This window comes from Mizuhopecten yessoensis, unplaced genomic scaffold (genome assembly GCF_002113885.1).
Source record: "Mizuhopecten yessoensis strain PY_sf001 unplaced genomic scaffold, ASM211388v2 scaffold2781, whole genome shotgun sequence".
In the NCBI taxonomy this organism is placed as follows: domain Eukaryota; kingdom Metazoa; phylum Mollusca; class Bivalvia; order Pectinida; family Pectinidae; genus Mizuhopecten; species Mizuhopecten yessoensis.
Window position 1 is genome coordinate 75,046 of NW_018404716.1, and position 10,772 is coordinate 85,817.

Genomic DNA, 10,772 nt, shown 5'->3' on the forward strand with positions numbered 1-10,772 from the left:
CAAGGTCTCCCAGATAATTTATTTCAGAATTATAACAAGAGAACCACAGCTTAAGCCTTGTAACCTCTGCTGGCACGTCGTCCACGGGCTCTCTCAAACTTCCTGCCCTTGGCTCGCACATAAGGTCTGCAAGGAGAAAAAAATCAAGTTAATAGAGGAAAAAATTCACAAAACATGTCGCATTAGCGAAGGATCCACCAAAAACACCTTCATTCAGCACCAAGTGCATCACACTACAATCGTCACAACTAGTTTGATGGTATGATACATTGTTAATTTTCAGAGAAAATTTCTTGGGTGTGGGAGGGTGCAGAAAATAGAATAAGATTTATATATAGGTATATAATTCAAGTTTTGAAAAAATAATGTATTCTTTATGATTGTAAAGAATCACATTGTTTTCTTGAGGTGGAACAGCAAATATGTGCAAGTATCAATTGTATAAGTCCACTGATCAAACCAGAGGCCAAGAGGCATCAATAGCTCAATCTCATCTGATCTTTTATCTTTAATATTACCATATTAAGTAGATCAAATTTAGTATTGTATATATCAAAGCAATTATTGTAGACCATTCAAAGGTGGGGGGGAATCATTGTATTACATTACTTACACTACTTCAGACTATTACAGTTAATACATTTTTGCCATAACTATTATTATGGCACTATGAAGTCTGAATACAAAACCGAAATGGAGCTTGATCATGTTAAGTTACTTACGCTGTGTGGCTGTGTGGTACTCCAGGAGCACGTCCAAAGTGTCGGAAAGCCTTACGGGCTTTACGGGCTCCTGAAATTAACATAAAAAGTGTTTTAAAATAGTATCAGAATGTTTTCTTACTTTGCAATAATTTACAGGCACATACTTAAAACATATTTAAAATAGAAGCTGATCTGTTATTTCCAAATTATGATTTTATGCTAATTAACACAGAATTAATCTTGGTACTTTTTCTTATAGGTGAAAAGAATCATCCAGAAAGGAAAGCTTAGCTTAAATGCATTTTGATAATTTACAATCGACATTGTACAGTACGCGTCGNCACCTGATTGACATCGCATTACGTAATGTACATCAACAGCGCCACCTGTAACTAGGTCGTCGAAAGCAGCTGATTTTCTTTCGTGAATTTATGCAACCTTCTGACTTCGAATACGAAATAGAGCAAGAATGGTTGGTGCAAATAGCTGACCATCCAAGACACCGTGTCAGNAGAAAATACAGTATATTACTAGTTTAAGTTTTATTCAAACTTTGGGACATGTGTGTCTGCTGTGGCCGCTGTTCCTGTCTACGGTACCACAGATGCACACAAACAATCGGCACAACGAACAGAAAGCGCTACTTGAATTTCCCGAACGGAAAATAAATGCCAGCACATACTAGGGGGGAAAACCCGTCTTGTAGTGGATATTTAAAAAGAAACGAGTTCCACGAGATCTATTTAAAATTACCCATGAATGCTTAATATACNCTGCCGATCGACAAGTTAATCCCCAACGCTCATCCGTGCGGGGTGGGCGGCCCCCCGCGACTTTGCTCAGGTGATTTCTCGGTGGGGCTTTAATCCCATTCGCCTGCGCGACGACTGTCGCCCGCGCGGGGTTTCAGTACCAAATCACCTGAAGTGTACTGTACCTATTTCAGCTGATGCAGAGATCACAATTTTTTTATTTTATTATTGAAGGCATTAGTTAGCTTTAACACCTTTCTTTGTCGATACCTTTATGAATAAATATTCAATATGCAACTCTTTTTAAATGTGCCTTTATTGCAAATTTACATAAATTGTCTTGTATAAATCTTCATAACTGTACTTATCTTGGGAGATCTATAAAAAAGTTCATATCAAACAAGTTTTGTTACTATTTTTCACTTCCTAAAAACAAACCTCCACAAGGTAAGTACAGTATTTATTAATTTCTATCAATTTGTTTAAGAGCAAGCATACACCTGCATTAGTATTTAGTATAGATTCTATGACATTAACAAGCTGCTAAATTACCTTGCATCAAAACTGTGTTTTGTCCTTTGGGTGACCTGAGTGCCAACTGGTCGAAGGTGATGATCTCTCCACCAGATTTGAGGATACGAGCACGAGCCCTCTCGGTTACTTTCAGTGCACAAATCTAAAACCGAGAGGCATAAAACGATATTTATAGATCTCTGCCTAAAATAACAAGAAATTCAACTCGAAAGAAACACTCTTCATAAGAATCTGTGTGACAGTGTTAATCTTGTACGATACGTTACTTTGTTCAATTCAATCAAAGCAATATATGAGAATATTGACAAAGTATGAAAACAATTATGAATACACATCAACATATAAATCAGGGTATGAAGGCAATTATTTTAATCTTTCAAAATTTTCTATTGTGTGACTATGGAGAGAACAGAAAAAAAATTGACGAGTCAATTGGCTTCATTTATTCTGGAAATCAGTGTTTCGTTCAAAACAAATAAAGGCAATTTCCGAAAATGAATGATACAAAAAAGAGTGAATGCTAAATTCCTGAGTAGCATCATTTTACTCAAGACGTGACTTGTATGAAAAAGAAAAGTGATGTCAAAGTACAAATGTTTAGGTTATACTCTGGAAAGTTACAGACGGACTTTGAGATTCCATTGATTATAAAATAATCTTTATTTTGGTAAATTGAAGTGTGAAACCAATATTGTGCCAACAGCATTCAACATGGAAAAACATCTTATGCACAATTTTTTCAAAAAGATGGGCAAATTCTGCATGACACACATCCTGCCTAAACAATTGCTTACATTAAAATGTACATAAAATCTGTAGGGACAGCAGTAAAATGAAGGGATGTATTACTGAGCAGACATTTTTGTTTTTAATTTTGGAACCTACCCTCAGTTTTGGGACATCCAATAACCTTATGTCTTCAGTAATAGTTCCGACAACAACAGCCATCTTGCTGTCACGACCAGATTTCTTCATCAGTCGAACCTAGGGAAAACAAAAATCATTCTAACATTAACAAGAACTGGACAATATTTAATAAACCTATGGACAAAACTGTCTTCAGAATTTAAAGGCCATCANAGTATGCATTGTATAAAATGTTATCACAGTTTACTGATCAACATAACTTTATTGAAAAATCTACCGAGGCGGACAAGCCGACTGCACTGTGAAATCACCAAAAATTATTGGTTGGTCTGAAACGTCAATCACACCTCAGCACAGTAGCCCTCCTGTCATAATGGGCGGAGCTTACGCAATACACCGCATCATGCGACTGATTAGATGGTGTGTATCGTCGAGGGGCCGCCCACTCAATTCCCCAAATTTTCGTGTTTTTTTGTGTGTTTGTAGAAATGAAAAATAAAAAGAAAATTATAAACAGAATGCAAATATTGGTCCTTACAAGTCTACACTTTAAATAAATGTTTAATATGGTTGCTCCTACCTGTAACATGGACCTCGCTAATTTCAAGTTACCTAATCTTATTTTATTCCGTGTGTATCAATCGGAGACAACAAGTATTCGTTTGATTTCATGTGTAACTATTGCAATACAAAATTATATATAAAACAAAATCAGAATTAAATATGAATATAATTTAGAAGTTTTAGACCAACTACGTTTTGAAAGTTAACTGTATTGCATTTCTTTAATTATGGCCCCTTTGACACCGTTAGGTTTCAATTTAAATTCGTCTTATATACCGTATTCCTTCACGGATGGTCATGTATAAATTATATATATATACATGTACATACACAGTATCATCGTAAGACCAGCTCTGCTCATATTCCTACAAGAATTTCATTTTTGTCATATTTTCGTACTTTTAACAAATATATGTTGTTTCTATGTATAATACTTTTTGAAGAAAAAGACAATCGCATTAAGTCCATGCCGGTCCTTAGATTTGATCCACAGAATCTGTCGNAAAAAAAATTGACGAGTCAATTGGCTTCATTTATTCTGGAAATCAGTGTTTCGTTCAAAACAAATAAAGGCAATTTCCGAAAATGAATGATACAAAAAAGAGTGAATGCTAAATTCCCGAGTAGCATCATTTTACTCAAGACGTGACTTGTATGAAAAAGAAAAGTGATGTCACAGTACAAATGTTTAGGTTATACTCTGGAAAGTTACAGACGGACTTTGAGATTCCATTGATTATAAAATAATCTTTATTTTGGTTAATTGAAGTGTGAAACCAATATTGTGCCAACAGCATTCAACATGGAAAAACATCTTATGCACAAATTTTTCAAAAAGATGGGCAAATTCTGCATGACACACATCCTGCCTAAACAATTGCTTACATTAAAATGTACATAAAATCTGTAGGGACAGCAGTAAAATGAAGGCATGTATTACTGAGCAGACATTTTTGTTTTTAATTTTGGAACCTACCCTCAGTTTTGGGACATCCAATAACCTTATGTCTTCAGTAATAGTTCCGACAACAACAGCCATCTTGCTGTCACGACCAGATTTCTTCATCAGTCGAACCTAGGGAAAACAAAAATCATTCTAACATTAACAAGAACTGGACAATATTTAATAAACCTATGGACAAAACTGTCTTCAGAATTTAAAGGCCATCATTTCAAGCTCCGACGAATGGGACGATTCTGAGGATGAAGATGTGCCCCTCGCAACACACATCGAGGAGAGAATGCCGCTAGCGAGACTGACCAGGCAGAACAATTTACCCAATTTACATCTAAATGATGATGCTGATGACACAATAAACAATTCCGATAACGAATGAGACTCTAGCCTGCTAAATAGTTCACCGATCCGCGTCGGTGCAAGTGACAAGGGACAAGTGGCTCTCTCTCTCTTCCTTGAAACGATTCAGTTTTATGTGAAATTTCATTTAAATAAACAGTTCTGCTAGACTCTAATGTAAAGCCTGAAGCTCTCACAAGGTTCCATGAAAACAATAAATCCAGAGAAATTTGACATTTCTGAGAATAACAACATTATCGGTACACCACTAGTAAATACCCTTCTAATATTTTTGACCCCCATCCCCCACCAATCTAGGAGTAATCATCACTAGTGTTGCATGTCAAATATTCATGACAGTTACAATATGAAACCAGGCACAATTTATTTTGGACAAGTAGTTTGACTGGACAGATTTTACTTCAAACAACATAAAATCCTGAAGATTTACAAGAAAATACTGTGTTGTTCTGAACTAGAATTTTATGAAACTGACATAATGAACTAATGAAAGAAAAAGGCTTGACAGTAGTGCATAAAATGGTAACAATTATTGCACAGAAAACTCTTTTGCCTTTCTAAAGGATATATTTTTAATACTTTGAATTTCTTCAAGGATTTCTTAAAAGTACATGAAATGTTATATATTGGTTAAATTACAAAGATATACCTATTGAAGGCTTCTGAAACTGGATGCGAGATGTTATTTGAAGTAAAATCTGTCCAGTCAAACTACTTGTCCAAAATAAATTGTGCCTGGTTTCATATTGTAACTGTGTCATGAATATTTGACATGCAACACTAGTGATTACTCCTAGATTGGTGGGGGATGGGGGTCAAAAATATTAGAAGGGTATTTACTAGTGGTGTACCAATAATCGGAAACAACGATTAAATCGAGTTTGAAAAGGGTTCGATCCAATAATTGATTTTGCTGATGAAAGATTTATTATGTTCAATTGTATTGAAGAATTGAAATCAAAAAGACAGTTATGTGTAATTCAATGTCAAATATTGCGTAAATTCCCGCTTGAAACCACGTCCACATTCAAGCGTCACATAGTCAATGTCAGTGGTCAGTAAATACTTAAAAAAATTACGACAAGCACCTTGTAACCCCAACCTTCCCATCAGCGATTTACCCACATTTTCAAAGTTCGGATTTTGATGACATTTAGCGTTCATACATAAATTTAAATGTTGGTAGATTAAAAATACCTCTTTTTACAAATCAATGATAAATTCTGCATTATGGTCATAAAAAACTGGATTAATAATGATTTTTCCTTTTCTAACTTGAAGCAGATGCAACATTATAAAAATGGAATTGTATATGGTAAAACAGCAGAATTGCTTTTAGTTGCGTCACTTGTATTCGTTTCATATAATACAAACATCCGCATTTTGTATCAACCAAAACCGCCATATTTGAAAGCTAGTAAAATGAAGCTAACAGTAGTGTTTTTCGTAATAAATAATTATTAACCCTTAGGCTGCTACGCACCACAATAGTCGTTTCGAAAAGTTGGGCCGTCGGTGCTACGCACCACGAACCACTATAGTGGTGCGCGGTCTGTAGGTTTTTGATCAGTAAACAGGAAGTGTGAAAGCGGACTGTTGCTATACCAAACACGAAAGCGTATAGTAGAAGGCTTCTGATTGGTTGCTTTGTCATTACTTTCGATATTCTTGGCAATGTACCCTAGTAATAATCAAAGTGTGCGCGAGAATTTCAAATCGGAAAAAAAGTCATAAAAATGTAGATTGAAGTGATGAATATGATGGTAAACATTTGTTCTCCAGCGTCACCTACGATGATAATAAAGGTTTTAAAGGGTTTGACATGGTTGATGTGGAAATACTTCAGTGTAACATAATATGTAACTTTCCAAAGGACGACTTTGTGCCCTACGCAAACATGAAAATATCGGCGGACCGAGGCGCACATGTCGTCTGCAGGTGAGGCCAAATTGAACATTGACACGTTTTGAGCCGATTGATTTCTTCAAACTATTTATCGATGATTTAATCATAAACTTAGACCGTAGCTAACATATATCTATATGCCGACTGTGACAATAAATATATTGAATGACGACCTGAAACCTGTAGCAAATCGCATGCAATTCTTGATGAAATACCTGACCTTTTTACCTGAGAATCTCCGTGTAAATGTACAGCGTCTTATGTCATAAATGAAGTTTATAATCTCTGTTACCATTTTCCAATCACATTTGCTGACTAAAACAATTTTAAAATGATCTTTCTGGTGCTTAAATCCGATTAATTAAAAGTTTCACCTCTTCTTACCTTTATTACCACCTGTACAGGTAAATACTGAAGCAACTTTAGAATCGAAAACGTTAATATAAACTAGACAATAACGCACAATTTTTCTACAACTTTTATAGTTATGCGCATTTGAAAAATTAAGTAAACTTATTTATATTTCAATAAATAATTCAGCAGTGCCGTCCCTTTACAAAGAAATCAACGTAGCAGCCTAAGGGTTAATATGCTATGTAATAGCAGTGTTCTCCCCAGGCCGTTTAGCGCTACGGTACTGTTACTAACAAATTTTGAGCTGTTACGCATCACCAATTTACCGATACGCATGCATCGGACCGTTACTCATTGAGGTATTTACGACTAGAACATAAAGTTCTCACAAATTGATAACCTCTTCTCCCCTTTCCAATTAGACTCACCCTCATTAGACTAGCTTTTTATTGTTCCCTACGATCGACACCCTGATTATCGAACTCTACCTTGCAGGAAAATTTACCTGTGGGGATGTGAACTAGCCTACCCGTCCTATAGGTGTGAAACGTGAACAATAGACCACAATTTCCAGTTTGTAACTTCATCTAATTATAATTAATGATATCTGTTCATTATCAAGACTTCAATCTACTTTCTGATTTTCATACGTGACAGACAATTACACCGAAATAAGAAATACAAACACAGAAGTACAGACAGTGAGACAGTAACTTTGTACTCAGAAACGTCTGCTTTTTACCTACCTTCTGCCTAGATTTCAGAAACGAGCATTATATCATCAGTCGGCACAATTACATCAGATAATAATTAAGTCATTCTCTTATGATACACAAGTTGGTCATTTAAATTGATAATCGACTATCGATTGATTATGGAGTTCCGATCATTGATCTTGAATTTACAAGATCCCTTGCTTTGGAGAAACTCTGTATGGACTTTTGAGGTTCTTTATTTATATGGAACATTTGGATTAAATCATTTAAATCATTACGCTAGTTTTCAAGTCCAACCCCCTACCTTACCTACCAGTTAAAAGAGGTGTGAACATATATCTACGACAAGGTTGATCACAGAAAAAATGGTAACTGGTTACATATCAGTTTAATAATATGATCAGTTATTGATCACAGACATGTGAGGTAACTATAATGGAAATGATACTTACTACTCTTGCCAAAGACATGGGTGGTCTGTTGGTCTTGCTCATAAAGAGCCTCTTCATCACTATTTTGTTAAACTTGGCATTGGTACGTCTGGCAAGGAACCTGTATAGCTGAAACGTACAATAGTAAGGTAATATACTAGCAGAAGAGATGCACCAATTATATGCAAAAAAATAGTTTGTGTAATTGTTGTCTGTGGTCTTTCTCTTTATATATAGTAATCTAGTTACAAATAAGTGCAATTCTTTAATATTTTACAACATTATTGTAAGGTCTAACTCTAGCTTATGGAGAACTTGGTTTTTTTATGACAAAAATCTTGCCATCCTTATTTCAAAACTCCAACAAGGTATTACTGTCAGATCCACATATTTTTATCAATATATTTATTCTTGAAACTTAAAATACACTGCGTTTCAATAAAGGCTGCAACGTTTAGAAATAATGCCAGTCTGATAATCGTGTGTGCTTTTTGGTGCCATGAATGGCCGTTTGTTTTGGTAATAAATATGATTACTTAATTAACTAAATGCATAAACAGAGGCGAGGGAGGGGCGGTGTTCCATTAAGCCCATCGGTAGATCATCATACAAGAACGTTCAATCCCCAGCGAAAGTACGTATTCTTCTTAATCTAATTCTTTGATAAATGATGACATAGGCCTACCTATGTATTTAGCAATATACAACACATGGCCTCCTCGAGCTCTTCGACGATCGTTCTCAAATTGTAATGATAGTCGCAACCATTAAGGAGTTCACACAAAATACTCCGAAAAACGGTTTGAAATTCATTATCTATTACAATGTCTATTGTGATCGGAACAAATACTCACTTTCACCAAAAGTCGAAGATAAATATCTTGACTCTTGGGTTCCTTCCTTAGGACCTTCCTTGTGCCTTTGTGGCAGATGTCAATGCCCTAAAAGTGAAATAAAATAAAGGAGTGAAACATATTTTATTCAAATCAATGGAAAATTATGAGGTCAGATTCAGGATTGGTGGGATATCTTTCGGATTTGTATTTATTTCTATAATTCATGCTCACCATTTTGGAATTGAATCGGAAAAGGAAGTGCTAAACCGGAAAAGGAGAAGGGAGGCTACTCGATATCATTTCGAATATTACAGGTCTATGGATACCAAACGCAGATGTCTACTGTACTGTATAGATTGATAAGTTTGCAGTGTGAAAGCAAAATTTGAAATGTTTTATGAATGAAACTCAAATAAAGAAACCACATTTAAATCAATTAGACATAAGCTAAGAGGCTTTTGAATTTTTCTATCATTAAAAGCAACAAATCTAGCCTAAAAAAAAATATCTTCAATTTTTCTTAGCACTAATATCATATGATTGTCACTCATTTTTCAGCGTAAATATTCCGAAGGAGCTTTCTTGCAATCTATATCGTTATTAAGCTGGTCCTACAATGCTTTCAGTTCAATGAAAAAGGAAGAAAAAACAAGTAGTATAACTGACCGCTATACTGACACTTTTTAAAAGGTATAACAGTGTCCCACATTTTCCATCTTTGGTGCCGTTGTTAGGAATACCGTTTCATTTGCAAAATTTAGAAGAACATCCGTAAAACGATCGCTTTATTCTTATTAGTTGAGTCTAAATAACAAGAAAGATCAATTAAGCTTATAAACCGGTTAAAAAACTTGTAGATTCTAACAGCACTACAAATAGTACAACCATCGTGGTCACTGTATAGTGAAACTGTTCCTACTTCAGATCAACCAATATAAAAAATAGATAAAAGTATAGGGTCACGGTCTTATAAACTGGATCTAGTCGGTTATGTTTGAGTACGATCTTTTATTACGTTAGTTGGTGTAAACATGTTGATAACGTTAAAAGAGCATGAACAATGGAAGCAGTTAACAGAAATATCTCTCTGAGCGGTGAACCGTATTTTTTCCCAACGCGGTGGAGTCGAGTTTTCTGGTCTGTGTGCAGTACGATTAAATGAATGTAGAGTTGGGTAGGGTTGTTTTTTCCAAATCACCTCATCATCAGGATATTCCAAATCAGGTAAACGTTCAACTTTAAAAAGTTTATTTATAAACACCAAAATATTACCACCAGCAAAAGTCGAAAGGGAGAATGGAAACCATCAACGCATAAACCATACAGTGGCCGAGTACAGAAAATATCTGAAACCTTACTGGAACAATGATTTAAAAGTTATTCATACGGATATGAAACAATTAAGGAAATTATGGGTAAACAAGGGGAGGCCTAGAGGTGATGCCTCTGATAGTGTTAAGAATTATAAAAACGTACAATCTTTGTTTAGAAAAACTCTTAGACAAGCGTTTGACGCATACATGGCTGAGCAGTTGATGGAAATTGATAAATCGAGCGAGATGGACCAAAGACTATTTTGGTTTCTGTTCAAGTCTAGATCGGGTAGGCGTAAACAGACACAAACCGGATTTAAATATGGCGGAGTGACTTAAAGAGACCCTAGAGTTATCAGCGAGAAATGGGCTGATCATTTTGAAGAGCTGTTTAAAAGTAAGCCAAACTCAATGTTTGATGCAAATTTTGAAAAGCCAATTTTGAGACAAGTTGCCTTAATTGAAAAAACGACTTTAA

At 35.3% G+C, this 10,772-nt stretch overlaps 1 protein-coding gene across 1 annotated transcript; it reads right to left on the reverse strand.

Moving 5' to 3' along the window:
- LOC110446542 (60S ribosomal protein L18-like) lies at positions 1–9,271 on the reverse strand. The gene is made up of 7 exons (XM_021491738.1): positions 9,213–9,271; positions 9,000–9,086; positions 8,167–8,274; positions 4,398–4,496; positions 2,009–2,132; positions 723–792; positions 1–126 (listed from the first exon to the last, which is right to left on the reverse strand). Exons 1-7 carry the CDS (start codon positions 9,213–9,215, stop codon positions 51–53), a joined length of 567 nt encoding a protein of 188 aa, XP_021347413.1. The 5' UTR covers positions 9,216–9,271; the 3' UTR covers positions 1–50.
- Positions 9,272–10,772: the final 1,501 nt, after the last annotated feature.

Bases quoted from the DNA above. Each gene is read 5' to 3' on its own strand.
- LOC110446542 (XM_021491738.1), bottom strand. The intron at 2,133-4,397 runs GTAGGTTCCAAA...TCTCGGTTTTAG, and splicing joins TGGATGTCCCAAAACTGAGG to ATTTGTGCACTGAAAGTAAC. The intron at 127-722 runs GTAAGTAACTTA...TTCTCCTTGCAG, and splicing joins GTACCACACAGCCACACAGC to ACCTTATGTGCGAGCCAAGG.